This window comes from Culex quinquefasciatus, chromosome 1 (assembly GCF_015732765.1).
Source record: "Culex quinquefasciatus strain JHB chromosome 1, VPISU_Cqui_1.0_pri_paternal, whole genome shotgun sequence".
In the NCBI taxonomy this organism is placed as follows: Eukaryota; Metazoa; Arthropoda; class Insecta; order Diptera; family Culicidae; genus Culex; species Culex quinquefasciatus.
Window position 1 is genome coordinate 16,577,864 of NC_051861.1, and position 24,096 is coordinate 16,601,959.

At 41.1% G+C, this 24,096-nt stretch overlaps 3 protein-coding genes and 1 long non-coding RNA gene across 5 annotated transcripts; 1 reads left to right on the forward strand and 3 right to left on the reverse strand.

Moving 5' to 3' along the window:
* Positions 1-820: 820 nt before the first annotated feature.
* Positions 821-2,179, reverse strand: LOC119765214. The gene is made up of 3 exons (XR_005276574.1): positions 1,340-2,179; positions 1,123-1,281; positions 821-1,064 (listed from the first exon to the last, which is right to left on the reverse strand). It is a non-coding gene; the product is annotated as an uncharacterized LOC119765214 (long non-coding RNA).
* Positions 2,180-6,447: 4,268 nt separating this feature from the next.
* On the reverse strand, positions 6,448-8,398 carry LOC6051153 (signal peptidase complex catalytic subunit SEC11A). Its single transcript, XM_001867601.2, has 3 exons — positions 8,063-8,398; positions 7,853-7,989; positions 6,448-7,025 (listed from the first exon to the last, which is right to left on the reverse strand). The coding sequence occupies exons 1-3, from the start codon at positions 8,129-8,131 to the stop codon at positions 6,677-6,679; spliced, it is 555 nt and encodes a 184-aa protein (XP_001867636.1). The 5' UTR covers positions 8,132-8,398; the 3' UTR covers positions 6,448-6,676.
* A 636-nt stretch (positions 8,399-9,034) lies between these two features.
* Positions 9,035-10,844, forward strand: LOC119765261. Of its 2 annotated transcripts, XR_005276604.1 has the most exons (4): positions 9,035-9,656; positions 9,729-10,044; positions 10,105-10,298; positions 10,364-10,844. XR_005276604.1 is itself a non-coding variant. In XM_038248777.1 (3 exons), exons 2-3 carry the CDS (start codon positions 10,258-10,260, stop codon positions 10,788-10,790), a joined length of 468 nt encoding a protein of 155 aa, XP_038104705.1. In that variant the 5' UTR covers positions 9,668-10,044; positions 10,105-10,257; the 3' UTR covers positions 10,791-10,844. The 2 variants fall into 2 exon arrangements, 1 of the variants encoding a protein (XP_038104705.1); XM_038248777.1 differs by lacking the exon at positions 9,035-9,656 and having other exon boundaries at positions 9,668-10,044.
* Positions 10,845-13,853: 3,009 nt separating this feature from the next.
* LOC6051152 (probable cytochrome P450 304a1) lies at positions 13,854-23,649 on the reverse strand. Its single transcript, XM_038259598.1, is given in 5 exon segments — positions 13,854-14,596; positions 15,944-16,136; positions 16,198-16,276; positions 22,942-23,509; positions 23,512-23,649. Coding segments are annotated over 5 exon segments (1,560 nt in total). The 5' UTR covers positions 23,609-23,649; the 3' UTR covers positions 13,854-13,973.
* Positions 23,650-24,096: the final 447 nt, after the last annotated feature.

The following is a 24,096-nucleotide window of genomic DNA, read 5'->3' on the forward strand; positions in this document are numbered from 1 at the left end:
CTTGCGCGGGACCAGTACCCTGCAGTGCTTGGGAACGTCCAACTTGAAGTTGCCGCCCTTGCTGAACGCTGCAGTTGAACCGTTGATCTCTTTCTCTGAATGCTGCCCAGCTGGTTGACGGTGTTTTGCGCTCGATCCTGTCCGTGATTGTGATGCAGCAATGTCGGTGCTTGACGAATCCACGCTTGTAGATCAGGTTGCGGATCGAAATGAGCGAAAAGTAGCCGTTAAGTGAAGTACGGATCAGCGATGCGCAGCATTTTCTTGGTGGCCATGTTCAGCTTGAGGATGGTGGTTGTTGATATGGCGCAGACGGAACAGAAGCAGCACTTTGCAGGCCATCGGACTTGTGTCGATGGGTCATCTTTTTTCGCATCAGGTTGAACCAATCGTAACCGGTCACTTTACTGCGCGGAAGAGTCCCTCCGATGAGGCCAGACGGCAGCGATGGAATAATCATCATCAATAGAAAATCTTTGAATGCTCATCAAGAGAAAAAATCCAAAGGGAGCATGGCTCTCCTCTCTCGCGCACGAAAGATCGGTAAAAAGAACCTAAAAAAGTCATCATCTTGATTATTCAGTGGAACATCTTTTATACTACTACACTTGCAAGTGTAACGTCACACGTCGAAAAATGACCTGTCACATTTTGTAGATGGGCAATGTGTGTAAACAAAGTGAAATAAATATTTTTAAGTGGTGCTGACAAGGAAATTCACAAAAAATCATCAGCAGATTGATTTTCTTGGAGAATTTCTGGAGTGATTTTATTATGCGTGATTTGCCTCCTCTCTCTTTCGCGGTTGAAGAAAGTTCGCAAGCGAAATTGATTTTTTTGCGATTATTCCATCCCTGCCAGACGGGAATGTTCAGCTTGGAGTTGCTCTTCCTTGTAGTACTCCGCCAGCATAGGCACCGGTGCCGGCAAACTATTACTGTTGGTGCTGTCCCCGCGGTGGTCCAGATTCAACAGCGGACCTCCATTGGACGCACCCGCGAGAACATTCGTATTCGCGAGGAGCAGGAGAAACTCGAGAATCAGCGCATGGCGAAACTGTTAGTCTGCAAAAGAACCCAAATTAAACCACTAAAGCCTCCAGGTAGATTCGGATAAACTGACGTGACACTCTGCTGCTCGTAAAGGCCGTGTAACAGACGTAGACTCTGCCGTCGCCATCGCGGTACAAGGTTTCTCCTGTCGCTGGTTTTAATCGCCGAAGTTTATCGTGCCCAGATGGCGTTCGTACTCCTGGACGAAGTCGCCACTGCGGGTGTCCCACTATAAGAGAAGAAAATCTGAGATTTCTTATCCCATATTTTTTGTAAAACCTACTCACGCAGATGATCTTAGCGGACGTCGGACGTTCCCACCACTAGCAGGTGTTGCTTGCTGTGATCCGGGCTGAAAAACGGTATCTTCCGTGAGATAACGTGTGACACGACGTCGCCGTTTCGTTGCCCACAGCTTGAGGTAGCAAATGTACCCGACACGAACTTATCCCCGCCTGGCCTGCTGGTGGCCCTAGCAGGTTCGCAAGCAACGCCACTCGTAGTAAAACTCTCCGATCTTGATCCGGGCGTCCATGCTACAGTACAGCAGAAGATGGGCCAGGGGAACAACCGGATGGCGGAAATATCCTTGGTGTCTCGGCGATCTCAACCCGCTCGGTCCCGTTCGGCCTCGATACAAGTTCCTCATCCAAGTATTCACCTCACGGTCCCAAAAATCTATCAACTTCTTCCGGCGTGTTGATCACCAACGCCCGATTCGCTCTAGAATCAAACGTGTTCGTGTCGTACGTGGCCTGCATGTGCCCCATCATCTCCACTCGGTCCTTCCTCCACCGAGATGTCGACCGTCTTTTGCTGGTTCTACGGGCTCCTCCACAAAACCTGAAGCATTTGCTTCTGCTCCGTCAAACCGAATTCGCCGGCCCAGCCATCGGTGGAAACATCTCCTCGTACCGCGAACTCGGGAATATTCCCCCTGTCCCTTGGGACCGCCGGCGGAGCGGCAAACCTGCAGCGTTTTTGTCACCGAGCGGGGGAAAAAAAATAAACTCGCGGATTGCAGATTGCTTTGTTTATTTACAAAAACTGCAGGAAAAGCAAAACAAACACCGAGTTGCCAAACTCGATTAAAAACTACTCGATTTGAGATGGCAAGGCTGCAAGAACGATTTTGTTTAGTTCAAAATCGAGCAGTCGCTGACCGCTTTAAATCGCTTTAACGCGCGTTAACTTGCGATAACTTGCTTTAAGGTGGCGTTATGTGAAATCTCGGCACGATGAGAAGCGTTGATGCTTTTCGAGCTCGTTTTTGTGCGTTTTAGTGTGTTATCGCGGAGTGACGTCCCCCTCGGGTGCAACATTAAATTGAAAAAAAAAAAAAACAAAAACCAACAGTGGCGCGAGAATAACTTTGCGGCAAAAAGCAAACACTGCGATTGTGAACCAGAAGTAAGTGAAATTAACATTAATAAAGAATGAAAAAGAGCGAAATAAAAAGTCATAAAAATTAATTGATGGTGATGTGTTTTATTAATTTATTTTCGTTGACTCTCCATTGATCGCGAAAAAAAGCAATAATGGGTGCAAGAATTAGGTCAGCTGGATATAATTTATAACCGCAAATCGACAAACAAACACAAATCTTTGGTGAAAATCATCAGTCAAATTTTTAACGGCCAATTTGAACAAGAAAAAACTCACGAAAATACTGAATTCTTACATTCTTGAAGTCTTAAATTCATGAATTCTTTTTAAAAAATCTCGAATTCTTAAACTCATGAATTCTTAAATTCTTGAATCTTGAACTCTTAAACTCTTGAATTCGACGGCAACATTTCAAAAGGCATCATGTACATTTTGAGTCTTTCTGGGTTATTGCATATTCAGAAAGTATTCCTAATAAACTACAGTAGTTGTTCGGTAACTGGGCGTTGTTTAACTGGGCTGCTTTTTAACTGGGCGCTCGATAACTGGGCCGTAGCCCAGTTAAAAAACAGACAAACGTCAAAAAACCAAAACAACCCAAAATGACCGAGGGGTTAGTGGATGCAAAAATCATATTCTATAAATAAAAAAACTTTTTACAAACTTTTGTTTAATTTCAAGTTAAAATTAAAGAAATATGAAAAGTAAGCATTGTAAATAAATTTGAGTAACTTTTATTTTTAATATTTCATCTGGAAAATAGTATGCATCGGTGGTCCCCTCCTTATTTTTTGTTCAGCCCAGTTAACGAGCAACATTCGGTGACTGGGCTACGTACTACTATACAAAAATGCACTTCAATGCAAAAAATGCAAAAATTACTTCAATAAAGTCTGTTTAATAATGAATTTAAATAAAGTAACATAAACAAAATCTCTGGCATCAGCAGTCCCTTTTTGCATAACCCTCTCAACCTGTCAAAGAAAAGACTACATGAACCTGACGACGAAAAAAAAGCATGCACGCCATGTACATTTGCCGACGAAAAGCGAATCATAACAAAGGGTGATATAGACATTGGTGATTTCAAAAGAAGTTATGCTTGTTTTTCTTAAATATAATGAAAAAAAAAACAATGTCAATAAAAGCAACGTTTTTCATCGCTTGTGATCATTAGAACATCTCCCTTTGCTTTTATTATATTAATATGGGAATTGAAAAAATGATGCTAATCGTTCAAATGCGTTTTTCTCAAAACGCATAACTTGTACATGATGCTTTTTGAAATGTTGGCGTCGAATTCTTCAGTTCTATAAAATTCAAAAAATCATGAAATTATTAAATTTACCAGTTCTTTACGAAATCGATCTTCTTTTTTGTTTTTTTTTAATCCGACTGAAACTTTTTTGGTGCCTTCGGTATGCCCAAAGAAGCCATTTTGCATCATTAGTTTGTCCATATAATTTTCCATACAAATTTGGCAGCTGTCCATACAAAAATGATATATGGAAATTCAAAAATCTGTATCTTTTGAAGGAATTTTTTGATCGAAAATCGATACAAGGCAAAAAAAAATTGGTGATTTTTAATTTAACTTTTTGTCACTAAAACTTGATTTGCGAAAAAACACTATTTTTATTTTTTTAATATGTTTTAGGGGACATAAAATGCCAACTTTTCAGAAATTTCCAGGTTGTGCAAAAAATCTTTGACCGAGTTATGAATTTTCGAATCAACACTATTTTTTTTCCAAAAAAAATCGAAATATTGGTCGCAAAAATTTTTCAACTTCATTTTTCGATGTAAAATCAAATTTGCAATCAAACAGTACTTAAGTGAAATTTTGATAAAGTGCACCGTTTTCAAGTTAAAGCCATATTTAGGAATTTTTTTATAAATGGTCGCAGTTTTCCATTTTTTTTAAATTAGTGCACATGTTTGCCCACTTTTGAAAAAAAAATTGAGAGAATTCTCTATATTATGCTTTTTTGAACTTTGTTGATGCGACCCTTAGTTGCTGAGGTATTGGCATGCAAAGGTTTAAAAAGCAGGAAAATTGATGTTTTCTAAGTCTCACCCAAACAACCCACCATTTTCTAACGTCGATATCTCAGCAAATAATTGTCCGATCTTCAAAGTTCTATATGAAACATTCGTGAAATTTTGCGATCTTTCCGAAAACAATACTTTTAAGATTTTCAGATCAAGACTAACATTTCAAAAGGGCCAAACATTCAATTTAAAAAAATTGAAAATATTTTTTTCGGAAAGATCGGAAAATTTCACGAATGTTTCATATTTTAACTTTGAAGATCGGACAATTATTTGCTGAGATATCAACGTTAGAAAATGGTGGGTTGTTTGGGTGAGACTTAGAAAACATAAATTTTCCTGCTTTTAAACCTTTGCATTGCAATATCTCAGCAACTATAGGTCGTATCAACAAAGTTCAAAAAAGTAAAATATAGAGAATTTTCTCAGCTTATCAAAAAAATTTTTTTTTTTCAAAGGTGGGCAAACATGTGCATTAATTAAAAAAAATGGAAAACTGCGACTATTTTCAAAGAAGTTACCTAAAAATGGCTATAACTTGAAAACGGTGAACGGTTGAAAATTCATAACTCGGTCAAAGATTTTTTGCACAACCTAGAAATTTCTGAAAAGTTGGCATTTTATGTCCCCTAAAACATATCAAAAAATAAAAAAAATAAAAATAGTGTTTTTTGCAAATCAAGTTTTAGTGACAAAAAATAATATAAAAAATCACCAATTTTTTTTACCGTGTATCACTTTTTTCAGTGTAGTCCTTATCCATACCTACAACTTTGCCGAAGACACCAAATCGATGAAAAAATCCTTCAAAAGATACAATTTTTTGAATTTTCATACATCATTTTTGTATGGGCAGCAAATTTGTATGGAAAGTTATATGAATGAACTAATGATGCAAAATGGCTTCTGTGGGCATACCAAAGGCACCAAAAAAGTTTCAGCCGGATTAAACAATACAAAAAAAAATCGAATGACCGAAATCTCAGAGAATTGCTCAATTCTTAAAATCTTAAAATTCTTTAATTATTAAATTTCTAAATTACTAAAATTACAAAAACTATTAAAATTACTAAATTTACTAAAATTACCAAAATTATTAAAATACGTTAGTTGTCTGCCAGAGTCGCCGGTTTGAATCCCGAGGCGGACGCAAACAAATGCTGAAAAATCTATCTTTTAGAACCAATGTAGGTAACACGTTTTAATGTGATTTAAAAGAGTTAATTTTGTCAAAATTGTCATCAAACATTTTTGGAAATGAGTTATTAATTAAAGCAGGAAACTGTAAAGCTAGCTAAAATATAGGTATATAATAATTCAAAAATCATTACGTTACGTTCATTTATTTATTATCTGGGCCTCAAAATTATTTTGCACTTAGAAACCTTCCACCACGTGATTTGAACTCATAACGTGTGGGTTACGAGTAACTAACACCTGATTAGGGCAGAGTTACATTTATTGAAAATTTATTGAAATTGGAGTTTTTTTTAAATCCATAAGTAACGATTTATTATTAAATTTGCACATTATTCGAAAATAAAATTACACACTTTTACAAAGTTTGTGCCACCTCTTCTATAATATAAATAAATAACAAAAAATCAATGAAAATACAATTACATTCAATTAAATGCATTTTAATTTTATTTGTGAAATCTCGATTGAATTCTGTCAAAAATATTGTATTGATTTCAATGATTGTTGGGGCACGAAAAGGGCAATCATAAGCAGATGAATAATATTTGTGTTGCTATCATGTTGAATTTTCTGTTTTAATAAAATTGAACCAATTGTTTGGAAGTTTTTTTTTTTTTTGTGAAAATCTATGGAAAACAAATCAAGAGTTTTTGAAAGAGAAAAGCTGATAGGACCTTATAAAAAAACACTGACAAAACTGACAATAAATAGTCAAAAGAACTTTGGAATATTTCTCAATGATTATTTTATTACGCACTTTTCAAGGACAAAACTTTTTATTATTATTATTTATTTCACTTATCTAATGTAAGTTTCACGTTTGTAGCTCTCCCCTGCTGTCGCTCATTCTGTTTCAAATGATTTTTTTTCTTTGTAAGTGTCTCTTTTGTGTGCTTTTTGTCTCCCTCTCTCAAACTGACTGGATTTCTATGCGAAATTTTTCCAAAACAAACAAAAAAAAAAAGAAAAATTTACCCCTCTGAGATCTACTCCCGGTGCAGCAGCACGTACAGCGCCAGCAGGCCCAAAATGCCGTACTTCAGGTTCGGGTACTCGTTCATGTAGATCGTGATCATGCCGACGTACGGCAGGAAGCCCCTGGCCCGGCCCACGATGTCCTTCTTGGTGAGCCACAGCTGGCCGGGCGCGTACAGGCCCCGGTCGTCCACCGAGTTGTTGTCGCCCTTGGTCAAGAACTTGACCGTGCCGTTGGACTTTTCGTGCAGCTTGATGACCCGGTGGACGATCGGAATGTCGCGGCCCTCGATCTTGAACACGACGATCTCGCCGACGCGCACCGGTTCCTCCTGGTTCGTCAGAAACAGCAGGTCACCACTGTGGCGAACGGGGGGGAGGGAAAGAGATTGTTACGTTTTAATTCATTCAAGATTAAAAAATATTTAAGGTTGCAAAAAAATCCGGAGCAAAATTCTAAGATTTGAAAATTTTTAAAGGTGAAAATTTTAAAATCCGCAATCATTTTTTTGAATTTAATAATGCTTTAAACCTCTTTAAACCCTTATTTCTTGATTGGATTGGAATTTTGGCAAGGTTTTTTTTTATCTTTTATTTTTTGAATTTTTCTAATTATAGCTTGTTTGAATTTAATGAAATTATTTTTTTTCGAACTGTTGAATTTGAAATTTTTAACATTTGAATGTTTTAAATAATTGAATGCGGATGGTGGTTTGTTTCCGCACAGTTTTTGTTTGTGTTAGTGATTCAAATTGTTTTCCGCATAAATAAATCGTGTAGTTCAATCATGGCAACGAGATATCAGATCGACATTGACTTAATTTAGCCTGACATTGGGTCAACGCAAGATAAACAAATAGCTGGGTGTTTTTTTAAGTGACAGCTAATTTTTCAGTTAATTTCGTTTGGTAAGAAAGTCTTATCCTCTAAAATTCTGGAGCCGATAGCTTTCGACGAGCTCCACAAAACTTTAAAAACTTAATATGATTGAACACAAAAACATTCCCCTCGATTCTTCAATCTTGAAAAAAGGCTTATTTTTTACATCGCATAAAATAACCCAGAACTTGAGTAATTCCTCGCTAACGTGTCCAACCGGTGCCCAAATCGATGATCGAACTGGCATGAACCTGCATTGCAATGATTTAGAAGAAACCAAGCCAACCCACCCTCTAAGATCCACTCACCGATGGAAGGCCGGTTCCATGCTGCCACTGAGGACGACCACAATCGGCGACTCACTGCCGGTGACCACCATCAGGCCCTTCCAGATCATCAGCGCAGAGGAGACGATCATTCCGAAGCTCAGTACCTGGAAGAAAAACTGTGCGTCCCACAGAAGCGCCCGGATTAGCCGCAGGTTCTTTAACACACACACATTCGACCCGAGAACTTACCTGCCGCTTGTCCATCCGCTGGACGTCGCTGAGCAATCCGTCCACGCCGAGAGATTCAAAGACGCCCATTTTTGCACGCAAAGTATCGGCTTTTTGTGTACCGCAAACTAGCTTTCCTATTCAACTGCTGACTGCAAGTGGTGCTTCGCGATCCGGAGCAATCGATGTCGTGTTCCGAGGAACGAAAAATCCGGTTCCACCGCCTGGCAAGGTTCGATAAATTTCGGCAAACGCGTCAACGTCGTCGATTTCCAGCCAACAGCAAAGAGAAGAGAAGTTTGACAGCGGCTTGTGCCTCTGACGTGTCGCGTTGTTTTGTGGCAATCGCGGTCATGACAGATCAGGGCCAGGGCTGGAGTCAGGTATTCGGGTATTTTCAAAAGTCTGCGCAATCTCTACTATAATATATGCACTTAAAAGGTAGTTAAATTTTGATAATGGGTTTGGAAAAAAAGGTCGATAACATGAAAAAGTTTTTTTTTGTTTTTTTTTTAACTATTGGTACGCTCGTTTGAGGGCTTGTTCCGCACTGAGTGCCGCTTACAGCTGTCAAAGTGTTTCTTTGAAGAAACTCGCACTAGTTCCGCACAAATTTTGCCGTCATTTTGGAACTGAAACTCTAGTGCCGCACTGAATTTATATATTTTTTGCGAGTTCCACGCACACTGACAAATGACGTTCGATTGTACCAAAACTGGCACCGACGAGTGCGGCACTCATTGCCGTACAGGCTTTTTAAACGAACGTGCCTTATGTTACATATGATAGGGTGCGTACTTTCATTACGTAATGAAAATTTGGGATTTTTAGCCTCCCCCCCCCCCTTTTCGTAACAAATCGTAACAGATGAGCGATCCCCCTGCCTCCCCTGTAACGCGTAACACAAAGTCTTTTTGAATTTTTTTTATGAAAGCTTAAATGAAAATTTTGTGTTACGCAACATAATTTTTCATCACACCCCCTTCACTGAAACTAAAATCATGATTGAATTTGTATGCAAACTGCATATACACGATTTTTAAATCAACATAATAATATCTATGGCAATACCCTATGAACCTCATTTGACCACATATAACTAATAACAAAAATCTCAATACATGTTATATGCGCATAGCTCATAACCGTGCTTGACTTATGCGTGATAGAAAGCATTGTTCTCGCATATACACTTTGTGAGCATCGCATATACATTGTATGGACGAGATACTATAGATTTTTGCAATATGCTTTTTCAGATGAAATTTATATGCGGAGTTCACAAGGTGTATTAAACCGGGTTATCTATCTCTCTTTTCCTCTTTGACGCACAAAGATGGCGAAATTGAAGTAAAAATGACTTGTTCGTTCGATAAAAAAAATGTGTTTTCGGAATGATAAGATAAGTATTTGAGAATTATTTATGATTAAACTAGTTTAAATCAAATTCCTTTTTAGGTCACCTAACCTGGTCCTTTCCGGCACTTTGCCATTTCGGTAGATTAAAGTGCCGGTATATTCGGGAGGATTTGCGTCAGATTGAACGGTTAATCCGTTGCCTGGTACGGTGATGGCCGGAGTCGGATGTAGTTTTCAATTTAATTTCTTTGTTATGGTAAGTATTTCGCTGCATCTAGTCCGATCCAGCCACAGCAGGTCCTAGTTACTTTAAGCAATCCCATCGCAGCAAATCGTGATCAACGCCACCCGAAATCCAGAGATGACATCACGCGGAAGAGATCCGCCCCAAGCAGGTAACCTTCAACGCGTCCAACTTCGCCGACATGGCCCCAGAACACGATGACAAAACCGCCGTCTGCTGCCAACGCCGATTGCAACCATCGCTGCAGCAGCAACCTACGTCACAGCCGGTTCCGTTTGCTTCAGACGGCCGAACCAAGTCGTGCGCCAACAGCTACGCGATCCGGAACTGGCTCGTAATCGGCGAAATGCTGTGGAACGCGTCCTGAGCAAGCTGGAGAAACGATGCTGAGCAAGAATGAGTACGTTTGAACGGGTTTTTGTCCGGAATTTTGCTAAACTCATTTCTTTTATCTTTACAGTCATCGGTTGCGAACGGGACCCAGGACATACGGTCGGTGGCATTTTGCGGGTATCCACGAACTGGCCGAAAGATTATCGAGACCAGCAGTTCAGGCGTTCAAGAGTCTAATCGGCCAGTTCAACCAGGGCTAGCCATAGAACCTTTCGATTCGATGCGAGGAACAGGAGGAGGTTATCTCTGCCAAAATAAAGGGTAAGGTGCTTTCCCCTTGCCTAATACAAATTGAACTTGTGTTTGATGTCTTTATTGTTTTCCAGAACCTACGGCTGGAATCGGAGAGCTGGTCCAAAACATGATCCGGGTCGAAAGGCAGCACAAGGTGCACGGCAAACAGGAGCAAAATACAAAGGCGGACCCAGAGGCGATCATCCGGTACAAAATCTGCTGCAGCTTAACTGTAGGGCAATGTGGCCCTCGTCGCAGCTGCTTGACGCCTTGGTCAGTGACAACGCCTTCGGCAGCCCAACCCCATCCAAGACTAATTCCAGCCCGGCCATGATTCCGCTCTTGTTCGCAATCTCCGCCTTCAAATGGTCCCGAGTCAACGCCCGGGCCTGTCTCCCGGACTTCAACAGCGCCTTCTGTACCAGTTCCCGTTACTCCTTCAACCATTCATTCTCCCGCTTAGTGCTTCTTCCGCAGTTGGTTCTCCAGGGCCATGACCTGACGACTTTCGGAGTTTAGTATATTCTCGGGTATATTGTAAATAAAAATTGATGAATAATAAAATAAAAAAAACTATAATAAATTATTCATTTTTGATAGAAAATAAAACAGGAATTTGACCAAAAAATATCTAATAAAATCAAAATGTTTAACTTATTAAAAATCATATCAAGAATCTATTACAAACTATGAGTTCTGCACATTTATGTTATATGTGGCTGCATATTGCTAGATAATTCAATCTGTGAGCATTGCATATAACTTTCATGTGCCGTGTACATATATGTTATATGCGGAGGTATATTTCGCATTTGTATCCGTTTACTTGCAGTGCTCATACAGTTTATATGCATTGCACTTAATGTGTATGTGCAGAAGCATTTTGCAAAAATCTATATGCAAAACTAATAGCATCAAGCCTGATATTTTTTTCAGTGTTCCTCTTTCCCTCAAATTTCAAACATTTTGTAACAGACGCCGACAACAGATTGTCAAGGAAACAGATTGGTCGATGCATAATAAATCGGCACTGGCAACGTATGCTTTGCGCATGCAACACTTCCAGTTTTGCTAAGCGTAAAGGGCGGTTGGTGTCCAGCAAGTTTGAATCTATAAAACATTGGCCAATCTGTTTCCTTGACAATCTGTAACGTAAACACCCCCTCCCCCCTTAACTGCGTTACGTAATAAAAGAACGCTCTTATAGACAATACTTCATAGGACCTTTTCAATAAAAAATTGCCCTAGATATGTTTATAGAAGAATCCAGTTTGAAATGGCCGCTAGGTGGCCAATGGTGTTAGAAATGACAGCTTCCATGTATTTGAATATGGGAGCTCAGGAAAACTCAATTTTTAAGCAATAAAATGATTATTTATGATAAAAGTATTGATTGATTAGGTGCACAAAATGTGTCGAGAATATAATAAAAATAAAAACTGTTCGAAAAATTTGCAATCGATATAAGTACACCATTCGATTCAGCAGGAATTTTGGGCACCGAAAATATATAGTTTTGATATGTTAAGTATTTTATTTTAAAAGAAAATTAACAAAAAGTATGAAAATCCAGACATTTAGTATGGGAGCTGTCAAATCTCTCACCATCAAAAAGCAGCGTTGAGCTTTCGCTGGATTTGTCTATAGGACCTTTTTTTTTAAAAAAAAACTTTAGATATGAAACATAAAACACTGAAGTTGCATTGTTAATTTAATTTTGGTTAACCGCGGTAAATTTTCTTGAAATAATTCGTTGACGCCGAACTGTCAAAAATGAGCGCGGTGGAATTCAGTGGATACTTTTTTACCACCTTATTTTTTGACAGTTCGAAATATTTCAAGAAAATTTACCGCGGTTAACCAAAATCAAATTAACAATGCAAATTGAAACTCTGATGCTTTGACACCAAAGGGCTTTTGTTAATTTGATTTAGTTAACCACGGTGTATTTTTTTGAAATAATTCGAACTGTCAAAAATCCACCAGAGCATCTACCGACGGATACTTTTCTACCACAGATTTTTGTGCGATCAATGTGGTAGATGCTTTGGTGGATTTTTTCCAGTTCGAATTATTTCAAGAAAATCCACCGCGGTTAACCAAATCAAATTAACAAAAGCCCTCAATTGTTGTCGAACGAACGGGGACACTTTTGAGTTTGACATCCCTTTTACACGGAGTTCGCACACACTACCAAACGTTTGTTTTGATATTGTGTGTGAGCGCCGTGTAAAAAGTGACAGTTCATCACTTTTTAGTTTGACTTTGACAAACCATCGGGGTACAAACTAATGGTACGTTCGTTTGAAGAGCCGGTTCGTCGGTGTCAGTTTTGGTTCAATCGAACGTCATTTGTCAGTGCGCGTGGAACTCGCATGAAACTGAAAAAATATCGAGTGCGGCACTAGAGTTTCAGTTCCAAGATGGTGGCAAAACTCGTGCGGAACTAGCGCGAGTTTCTTCAAAGAATCACTTTGACAGCTCTGAGTGCGGCACTCAGTGTGGCACTAGCTATCAAACGAACGTACCATAAGAAAGTGTCAAACGAAAATGTGACAAACCACCGGGGGTTGAGTGTAGCTTATAGAGCTTTATGACGTTTCGCGTACACACACTAGCGCACCATTTGATTTTGCTGGCTGGACAAAATTTAACCTCAATCTTTTTCGTGTACGTACACGCAATACATGCGCACGTAGAAACCTCTATATGACCTCTTTGAAAAAAAACTCTACACTGAAAATACGCCACCCTTTTTTTCCAAGTGCCCAAACACTTGAATGATTCAATTAAGCCGCATCTTAGATCTAATTTGTTTGTATTTAAATTTTAATCCATTCCATAATTAAATTCAAGTGTTTTGGCGATTGAATTTTATGTATTTTTTGACTCCTTATTTCATTCGGGTGGCTCAAATTTTTCCAGTGTTTTGGTCATGAATGTGACTGCCAGTGGAAGTGGATTAAAATTTTAAATTATTAATTATTAATTATTATTTTAATTTGGGTACTAAAGCCCTATGTCAATTTTTATGTACAACGGTAAAAAACACGATTAAAAACCATTTCTAATCACTTTTTTTCATTTTAACGGAAAATTTTTTTTTGACAAGACAACATTTTTTCGATGGATCTACTATGGTCCCCTTGGAACGAGCTGTCAAGTAGGAGCTTTTCTGTCAAGAAGGACCGCGTGGTTAATTTTTCAAAATTGATTTAAAAATCCATTTTCAACTCTTTGTGGTCGTACAAAGGGTCATTGTACTCAGAAAAGTAAGCTTTATCGCTGTAAACAATAATATCAGCCATCTAAGCTTCATTTTAGGACCCAATTAAGAAAAAATTGAATTTATTATTTATTTTAATATATTTATTAATTAAATTATTTTTTTAACTAATCATTAAAACTATGTAAATCGTTCGACCTTAACGTCCAGTGCCACTGACTGCTTTAAGAATTTGATTTGTTTACGAAAAGGAGAGGTACAAACAAAGCAAAGATTGGAAAACAGTTCAAAGCGCTAAATGCCGGGGGTTTCGCTGATGATTAGTGAAATTTCGTGAATAAAACGGAAGAATCAAATTAAAAGTTTTTTAATAATACACTTTATTAGTGAAATATCGTGATTCTAGCTCCAGAAGCAACATTTTGCTGACTACAAGGTAAGACAACTCTTTGTACTTTTTACATTCGAAGTTTGGCCTATCTCGGCTCGAACTTGAGCCAAATCGGTTCCGACGAGATGACCACTCCGGTCAACCGCTTGGTAACATCCGGCAGTGGATCTCCGGGCCGTACCTTGATGTCAAAGTTCTGCATCAGAGCGGAAAACATCAGAAACATTGAATTCCGTGCAAAGGTTTCTCCAGCGCATAATCGCTTCCCGGCTCCGAACGGTATCGAACGGTCCTTGGCCAGCGAGAGTCCTCCGACATCCAAGAATCGTTCTGGCCGGAAGTTGTTCGGATCTCCCCATACGTCCTCTTGATGGTGAATGGCATCGAGGGCAATCATGAGCACCGTGTCCTTGGGAATGTTGTATCCCCGCAGGGTGGTGTTCTCGAGGGCCACGTGGGCCACTCCCGAAGGAACTAGCGTGTCGATGCGCAGCTCTTCTCGCAGAGTCGCCTCGGTGTAGGGCATCTGGCAGCGGTCATCCAGCGTTGGAAGACGGCCACGGCCACAAACGTTGTCGATTTCCTGCTTCACCTTGGCTGCCACGTGCGGATTGAGGATCATTCGCTCGAGCAGCATCGACAGCTGGTAGGCCGTTCCGGTAAACGTGGGTAGAAGAAAGTCCGCCAGGATCATAACCAGTTGATCATCTTTAGGAAAAAATAAATGGGATATTTGAAAAATACATTAAATTTTATAAAAAAAAAACGTTCCTTAATCCACCATTAGGTGGGTGGTGCCTTCCTCACATTTATAAAGTAATAATGAAAATAAGTTTATGAAAAAAATATATACCTGATACAGACTTTTCCAGAAAACATGCAGACTCTCATTTGAAACAATGTGGCAACCGGGCGTTTCGCATATGGCGTTTTTTGTATCTACAAAAATAATTTTCTTGGCATAACTTTTTAAATACTTAACTAAACAGAATAAAATTTAATAGGGTCTTAGGGGACCCCAAAACGAACAGAATAAGGCGGATTCGGCTAATATCGGTTCAGCCAGTTCTGAGATAATCGTGTGGAAAAAACATCATGTCTACACACATCCCCACAGACATTTGTTCAGATTTTGATTCTGAGTCGATAGGTATACGTGAAGGTATATCTAGGAGTCGTATTTAAGAAGTTCATTTTTCGAGTGATTTTATAGCCTTGCCTCAGTGAGGTGAGGAAGGCAAAAACGTTACTTAATCCACCCTTAGGTGGTTGGTGCCTTCCTCTCATTCAAAGGGTAATGCTATACAAAATAGACACGCTCGTGGGAAGGTCTTTAAATTACCTATCCAAAGATAGGTTTCATGATATATTTGGAATACGTTTTCATCTAAATATCTGAGAACTAGCCTCCAAAAAGTGTATAAATAACTCTCAAGTGCTTATAACTTTTGATAGGGTTGTCAGATCTTCAATGTTTTGGACCGTTGGAAAGGTCTTTTGATTACCTGTTCAACGACGGGTTGCTTGATAGATCCGGACAACGTTTTCATCGTGATATCTGAGATCCGGCTTCCAAAAAGTGCATAAATAACACTTAATTGCTAATAACTTTTGATAGGGTTGTCAGATCTTCAATGTATTGGTCGCGTTTGAAATACCTTTCTAAAAATGTATAACATGCTGGGGTTTCTTACAAAAACCACCCTTTTTACAATCTTCCGGACTTTAGTCAAAATCGTTTTTTTAGCATAGCTTTTGAAGTACTTTACTAAACTTCATAATTTTCAATAGGGACTTATGGGACCCCAAGACGAATCGAATGAGACCAAAACGGTCCAAATCGGTTAAGCCAGTGCTGAGATAATCGAGTGCATATTTTTTGGTGCACAGACCCACATTCCTACAAACACACACACACAGACATTTGCTCAGAATTCGATTCTGAGTCGATAGGTATACATGAAGGTGGGTCTAGGAGGTCTAATTGAGAAGTTCAGTTTTCGAGTGATTTTATAGCCTTTCCTCAGTAAGGTGAGGAAGGCAGAACCAACTCACATTGAAAAGTAAACGACTGTCCCTCGAGCGGAGCGCACTTTTTCATCTCCCGGATGTACTGATCTAGGAAGCACCGGATGTGGCCTTCCTCGTACGATTTCTGGTACCGCTCTATGATGGACTCGACCAGGTCGTTCATTTTGGCATTGGCCTCGCGCAGCACGCGGTAGTTTGTTGCCTCTGGGAAGTAGTCCTATGAAAAAAAAAAATAATTAATTAAAAAAAGAACTTAAGGACATTTATTTCTAAATTACCTTCAACCAGGTCACGTAGCTGAGAATGGTTCCGAAATCGTCTCCCTTCTGCTGGAAGTGCTGCGCATAATAAGCGGTTCTGGAAAGTTAAAATTTTGTTTTATTTTAGATGCGAAATGCTCTTAGGAATCTGAGAATACCTCTGCCTATGCCTCGACGTTTTTTTTTTGTTTTTAGTTGCATGGAAAATTATTTGATTTATTTAGCTTTATGACTGAGCCATGCCCGGAAAGCTGAAAGCTTAAATTACCAATTTTCTCAATCTTAAATCATAAAAATCATAGAAAATCGATTGTGAAAGCTTTTCTTGTGGTCTTTCAATTGATGTATCAACTAACTGTTATTTTTGTCGCTTTATATTAAGTCACCATTGACCCTTGAAATCCACAAATTTCGAACACTATTTTCTTACGGATGTAAAAAAAAAACTTTGGTTCTCTCCAGGAGTACTCACTTTATAACAAAATGATGACTTCACTCACTGAAACCTATCAAACTCAAGCTTAGTATTTATGAATGGTCTGATAACTTTTTTTTTGTGAAACTATCTTGGAAATTATGATTTAAATTCATGTGTTCCAGAATTGTGGGAGGCTCAATAACATCCCACAATTATGAACAGCCAATTTGGAGGCATTGTTTAGCTGATCTGGATAAATTTAAATTTAATTTTTTTTTTGAAAATATCAGAAAATCAAAAGAAAAAAACATCATCATCCGGTGCATGGTGGAAATGGGAGCGGCTGGCAATAGATGGCTTCCATAGTGCTGCCTGTCCTGCTCTGCAGGGCTGTGGAGTCGGAGTCGGAGTCGGAGCCGAAGTCGGTGGAGTCGGGTCTTTTTGGGAAGCCTGGAGTCGGAGTCGTAAAATCTCGAACAGCTGGAGTCGGAGTCGGAGCCGGAGTCGGCTAAATTTTATTAGCTGGAGTCGGAGTCGGAGTCGGAGCCGAAAATTTCTTATTACCCGGAGTTGGAGTTGGAGTCGGAGTTATCTTAAATTCAACAAAAAATATGTTTATTTTTTAGTTTTAAGTATTTGCTATAAAACAGATTAATTAACAAAACTTCTTATATTTTTAATTTTGTTTAAGTTGCATGCGCTGCGTTGCCATTTTTATTTTTTTTCACTAAATGATAACCTGTTAAACAGCTCTTACCCAAGTATGTAGTATCATCATAACATAATTGGTTTTGTAGTCAGAAATATTTAATTTATTTTTGACTGCATCCTTTTGTCAATATTTATGTACCCTTTAAACTCAAATTTGACCAAATTTAATCTAGTTCTTTCTGAAAAAAGTACACACACAGTCATCTTATACCCCGATAGTAAATGTCTTGGTGGTTTTAAGTAAATCAATGTTCAGGAAAAAAGTTACGAGGTACATCAAAAAATATAAATAATAATCACTATTTATGGAAATCGAAAACGAAAAAATCACTGACAGGATAACTCTTCTACGATTACAACAATCTGTTGCTTGGAACTCAACATGCGCATTTTGTTTATAACTGTGTGAGACCAGATTCCGCCCGGGAAATCGTCTGCCGAGGATGACCAGTGCGGACTGACATCCGATCTGGCCGAGCGTCGCTCGAGGAAAGAGGACGAGAGCTGGACCTGCTTTGCCAGCTGTCACCGAACCGTTCGCGTGGCTGCGTCCATGCGCTGTCAGCGCTTGGCTGCGTCGAGCCCAGCGTACGAGGGGCTTATTCGACTACATCCAATGGAGTGCGTTCGCATTCACCGCAACAGGGTGTATCACGCCACACATCTCTCCTCTTCTCCATAAAAAAAAACAAAATCTTACATGTGTTAAGCCACATACTTCTTTTGGTCTACAATCGGCTCGGTCTTTAGCTGCTAGTCCATGACTCGGTCAACTGTTTTCCCATCTCGGCATTAAAGCTTTTCGGCCAATTTTAGAGCAAGCCCAATAATGTAGTGGTAGTTCATGAAATATGCCGCGATATTCAAACCTATCCAATATTTCTCTTAAACTCTCAGTTATACAAGATTAAATAATAAGCATCAGATAAACATCATCAATCTCTTAAAAGATCAAAAAAAAAAAAATTACTACTGCGGGAATGTAAACATACATAATCGGACACCCAAATATTGCTGCCAATCTACATTTCTCTCTCTCTCTCGTTCTCTCTCTATCTACATTTCTCTATCTAGCTTTTCTCTATCTTTCTACCTTTCTCTCTCTCTATCTACCTTTCTCTCTCTCTCTTTCCTTTCTCTCTCTCTCTTCCTTTCTCTCTCTCTCTACCTTTCTCTATCTCTCTCTCTATCTTCCATTCTCTCTCTCTACCTTTGTCTATCTCTCTCTCTCTGCCTTTGTCTATCTCTCTCTCTCTACCTTTGTCTATCTCTCTCTCTACCTTTGTCTATCGCTATTTCTACATTTTACTCTCCCTACATTTCTCTCTATCTTCCTCTCTATTTCCCTCTCGCTGTTTTTGGTTCCTTCTTTATACAACTATGCTTGTTCTCATAATTCTAACACATTTTCTCGAAACGCAATTCTTCGCTACCTTCTAGCCCAAGTTTACGCTTAAAAGTTCACTGCTTAGCGTATCAATAACATCCTATCACAGCTTTATAGTTTATAGCTAAAATAGTAACAACAATAGCGGCATTTCAGATTACCACGTCAAACCGGCCTACCGTGCCAACGCAACTCAATCTTATCTTATAACAATCGCGGCCTTTCAGGCTATTTACCACGGTGGGCTCATCTGACCCACCGTGCCCAACGCGATAAAATATTCCACTAATCGCGGCCTTCCAGGCTACTTACCACGGCAGGCCCATCTGACCTCCGTACCCAACGCGATTCTTTTTCTTGGAACAATCGCGGCCTTCCAGGCTATTTACCACGGCAGGTCAATCAGACCTACCGTGCCCAACGCGATAACCTGTTCCACTAATCGCGGCCTTCCAGGCTATTTACCACGGTAGGCCCATCTGACCTCCGTGCCCAACGCGATTCTTTTTTTTATTGGAACAATCGCGGCCTTTCAGGCTATTTACCACGGCGGGTCAATCAGACCCACCGTGCCCAACGCGATAACGTGTTCCACCAATCGCGGCCTTCCAGGCTACTTACCACGGCAGGCCCATCTGACCTCCGTGCCCAACGCGATTCTTTTTTCTTGGAACAATCGCGGCCTTCCAGGCTATTTACCACGGCGGGTCAATCAGACCCACCGTGCCCAACGCGATAACGTGTTCCACCAATCGCGGCCTTCCAGGCTACTTACCACGGCAGGCCCATCTGACCTCCGTGCCCAACGCGATTCTTTTTTTCTTGAAACAATCGCGGCCTTCCAGGCTATTTACCACGGCGGGTCAATCAGACCCACTGTGCCCAACGCGATAACGTGTTCTACCAATCGCGGCCTTCCAGGCTACTTACTACGGCAGGCCCATCTGACCTCCGTGCCCAACGCGATTCTTTTTTTTTCTTGGAACAATCGCGGCCTTTCAGGCTATTTACCACGGCGGGTCAATCAGACCCACCGTGCCCAACGCGATAACGTGTTCCATCAATCGCGGCCTTCCAGGCTACTTACCACGGCAGGCCCATCTGACCTCCGTGCCCAACGCGATTCTTTTTTTCTTGGAACAATCGCGGCCTTCCAGGCTATTTACCACGGCGGGTCAATCAGAACCACCGTGCCCAACGCGATAACGTGTTCCACCAATCGCGGCCTTCCAGGCTACTTACCACGGCAGGCCCATCTGACCTCCGTGCCCAACGCGATTCTTTTTTTCTTGGAACAATCGCGGCCTTCCAGGCTATTTACCACGGCGGGTCAATCAGACCCACCGTGCCCAACGCGATAACGTGTTCCACCAATCGCGGCCTTCCAGGCTACTTACCACGGCAGGCCCATCTGACCTCCGTGCCCAACGCGATTCTTTTTTTCTTGGAACAATCGCGGCCTTCCAGGCTATTTACCACGGCGGGTCAATCAGACCCACCGTGCCCAACGCGATAACGTGTTCCACCCATCGCGGCCTTCCAGGCTACTTACCACGGCAGGCCCACCTGACCTCCGTGCCCAACGCGATTCTTTTTTTTTATTGGAACAATCGCGGCCTTTCAGGCTATTTACCACGGCGGGTCAATCAGACCCACCGTGCCCAACGCGATAACGTGTTCCACCAATCGCGGCCTTCCAGGCTATTTACCACGGCAGGCCCATCTGACCTCCGTGCCCAACGCGATTCTTTTTTTCTTGGAACAATCGCGGCCTTCCAGGCTATTTACCACGGCGGGTCAATCAGACCCACCGTGCCCAACGCGAAAACGTGTTCCTCCAATCGCGGCCTTCCAGGCTATTTACCACGGCAGGCCCATCTGACCTCCGTGCCCAACGCGATTCTTTTTTCTTGGAACAATCGCGGCCTTCCAGGCTATTTACCACGGCGGGTCAATCTGACCCACCGTGCCCAACGCGACAAGATGTTCCTCCAATCGCGGCCTTCCAGGCTATTTACCACGGCAGGCCCATCGGCCCACCGTGCCCAACGCGATTTTCGAAAATGATTTGACTTTCTGTCAAATTCAATTCCACCAAAAACTTGCTCTAACCATTGAGCAAACTTCCGCACACAACCACAAATCTTTATTTCACCGATTCTTGTCCACTTGCCACACTCTACTTACGATGAAAACAAAATTGCCAAAACCTTCTTTCGACAACTTTCCTCACACACTTCCCTACTTTTCCACTTTCCTTGGCAGACGATTTCCCGCAGATTCTTTTAAATTGCAAATAAAAATGCAACTCCGTCACGGTCGCCAATGTGTGAGACCAGATTCCGCCCGGGAAATCGTCTGCCGAGGATGACCAGTGCGGACTGACATCCGATCTGGCCGAGCGTCGCTCGAGGAAAGAGGACGAGAGCTGGACCTGCTTTGCCAGCTGTCACCGAACCGTTCGCGTGGCTGCGTCCATGCGCTGTCAGCGCTTGGCTGCGTCGAGCCCAGCGTACGAGGGGCTTATTCGACTACATCCAATGGAGTGCGTTCGCATTCACCGCAACAGGGTGTATCACGCCACACAATAACTTTGTACACAAAATTAAAATCGTCTGAGATATCTCCTTATTTTGATATTGTTGCAAATTATCGTTGAACAAATCTCAAGATTTCAGGATAGGACAGGATTTCAAGTTAAAAAAATATCCGTGACCTAAAAGATATTTATCCTGGGGATTCTTGTTTTTTATCCAATTCTAAGTTTTTTTTCATATATTTTCATGGAGGCGCACGACCATTCATAAAGCTTCGTTTTAGGTGAAGATGCAAGAAGTATCGTGCGCCTCCTTTTAAATATATAAAAAAATTAAAATTCAAATAAATCCAAAATTCCGAGGTAAAATATTATCTAGGTCACGGATATTTGAAAAGGAACCCTTAAGCGTTCTTACCACGAAGATTTTTTTAGATACATTGGTTTCTAATAATAAACTTCTTCAGCCTTGGCGTGATGTCCATGTACGTCTTAAAAATTTCAATGGAGCTTTAAAAAATAGTTTCGTTTAAAATTGTTATTTAAAAATACAAGGTGACTATGATAGTCACTGTGTTTCTTATGAATGTCAACTTAAAAGTGAGCAAATTGTATTTATATGTTTAATCAATCATTAGGGCCAGCTTTTCTTTAAAAAAATAACAATTTAATATTTTAGCTTTTAATCAATTTAATTAAAATTTGAGGTTAAGTAAGTAAATCCCAATTTACTTACCAAACTGTTCTTCTGAAAATGCCTTCAAAACTGGCGTTTTTTATTATTTTTTTCAATAACGTCAAAAACTTGTAAAACTAGAAAATTCTTTCCGGTTTTTTCCACTTCGAGAGTTTTTTAATATTCCTATTTATCAATGTTTTCGAAATAATACTAACTTTTGAAATATTTAAAAAATTGTGGAGTTGGAGTCGGAGTCGGAGCCAACCATTTTTTGAAAGCTGGAGTCGGAGTTGGAGTCGGCTAGAGTTGGTGGGCCGGAGTTGGAGTCGGAGTCGGTTGGATCTGAAAGCCGGAGCTGGAGTCGGAGTCGACTAATCCCAGAAAGCTGGAGTCGGAGTCGCTTAAAATATGACCCGACTCCGCAGCCCTGCTGCTCTGAATTGGTTATCATTCTTTTCAATCAATTTTTAAGCAACCTAAGCTTGACAATTACCACATAAACATGACGAAATCCAGTCTGCAACCCGCTTGTATCACCATCTTTATGCAAATACGAAGAAAAAACATTTCCCCCTTATGACGAAAGATCTGGAGTTCTGGCTTCGATTGTTTAGTAAAGGGAAGGTATTGTATCATCCCTGCACGTGCTGCACGTTATCTGTTCACGAAAGTGAAAAGTTCTAAGATCCGGAAGGGTGTTGTTCCCTTGAATTGAATGCCCAGGGAATAGTTCATCACATTAATTGGCGAGGCCGTATTAGCAAACTACCATATTCATTCATCCGTGAAGGTCAATACAGTAAAGGCTCAGATTCTTTATGTCAAGGATCTCGGGTTCCCGATAAGAACAAACTTTGTTTATGGATGACCTTGGTTTTTCGTATGAACTATTGAGAATAATGATCTCGGACAAATCAAGATTTATTCTCTCAGTACCAATTTACTACCAGTCTGTGCACTTTGTCCTCTCGAAGTGAAGCCGCGCTGCTGCAGGTGTAGAAAGTGTTCTCTTGTTAAAAATAAATACTCACTCAAACAGCACGCCCATCTCCTGCCGCGGGAATCTCTCGCCGCAAATAACCTGCAGGTACAGATTTGCCAAACATCCGAAGAATGCTTCCGCGCACAACGCGTACCCTCCGCCCTCCACGGCAAACGTTTTCTCGTGCTCCCACTTGGCCCCGTACTGGATCGTTTCCAGCAGGGTTCGGATTTCATCCCGTGCGACCTCCTCCAGTTCCTGGAAGCGCCGTCCGAAGCCGTAATCGCGGAGGTGTCTCAGCACGAACCGACGCTGCTCCTTCCACTTGGCCCCGTCGGTAAAGAAGATGCCCCGCCGGAGGAAGTTCCGCTCGCGCAACCGGTTCAGGAACATGTCCGAGCGACCGTCAAACTCCGGCCGGTTCATCACCTCGCGCACAATGTCGTAGTCATGGACGACCACCGCCAGGAAGCTTCCGAGGTAGATGCCGAGAATTTTCGTTCCGTAGTACCGGCACAAACTGTCCACCGCTTTGTGCATGTGGCGGTAGTTGAGCATCAGCATGATGCCGTATCCGCCGACCAGGGGTAACCGGGGAGGTCCTTTCGGGAAGTTTGGGGCCGGTCGTACAGGAACCGGTAGAACCGATACAACAGCAGGGCGGCGGCCAACGACCACAGCAGCACGCTGGGACTGAGCGCTGGCAGGAGCAGCATCGCGGAAGTTCTGGATGATCCAGCGGTAGACTAAACCGGGTTCCGCGCCGTGGTGGCCATTATATAGCTCGTCTAACTACCGGCGATTAGGTGCAGTTAGAGGTGGATTTTTCAAGCTAAGTGGAGGAGGACTCATTAGTGTAATCCCTCAGGGGATGAATGTTTGAGTATTCAAAGTGATAGACGATAAGTCTCTTCAATCCCTCGAGCGTGCGATTTGAATGAGAAGGGATAATTTTTCGCACGTTTCATTGAGAGCTGTGCGTGATTGCTACTTGACTCCGTTCCTTAGAAAGTGTGGCTGGGTTTAGTAAACAACTAGCAGTGCAAGACTGTTTGAAGTAGCTCTAAGTAAAAGTGGTCCTTGAAAAGTTCAGATTGTAGCTAAGTGGGTTATCAGGGAATTCTTATCCAGATTTATAAGCGAAAATGGCGTTCGAATGGTGAACGCCAGAAATGTCAAAATCACGCAGTGGTACCAACATTAG

Bases quoted from the DNA above. Each gene is read 5' to 3' on its own strand.
- LOC6051153 (XM_001867601.2), bottom strand. From the start codon at position 8,131: ATGGGCGTCTTTGAATCTCTCGGCGTGGACGGATTGCTCAGCGACGTC. The intron at 7,990-8,062 runs GTAAGTTCTCGG...TGGGACGCACAG, and splicing joins AGCGGATGGACAAGCGGCAG to TTTTTCTTCCAGGTACTGAG. The intron at 7,026-7,852 runs GTGAGTGGATCT...CGTTCGCCACAG, and splicing joins ATGGAACCGGCCTTCCATCG to TGGTGACCTGCTGTTTCTGA.
- LOC119765261 (XM_038248777.1), top strand. From the start codon at position 10,258: ATGCGAGGAACAGGAGGAGGTTATCTCTGCCAAAATAAAGG. The intron at 10,299-10,363 runs GTAAGGTGCTTT...ATTGTTTTCCAG, and splicing joins TATCTCTGCCAAAATAAAGG to AACCTACGGCTGGAATCGGA.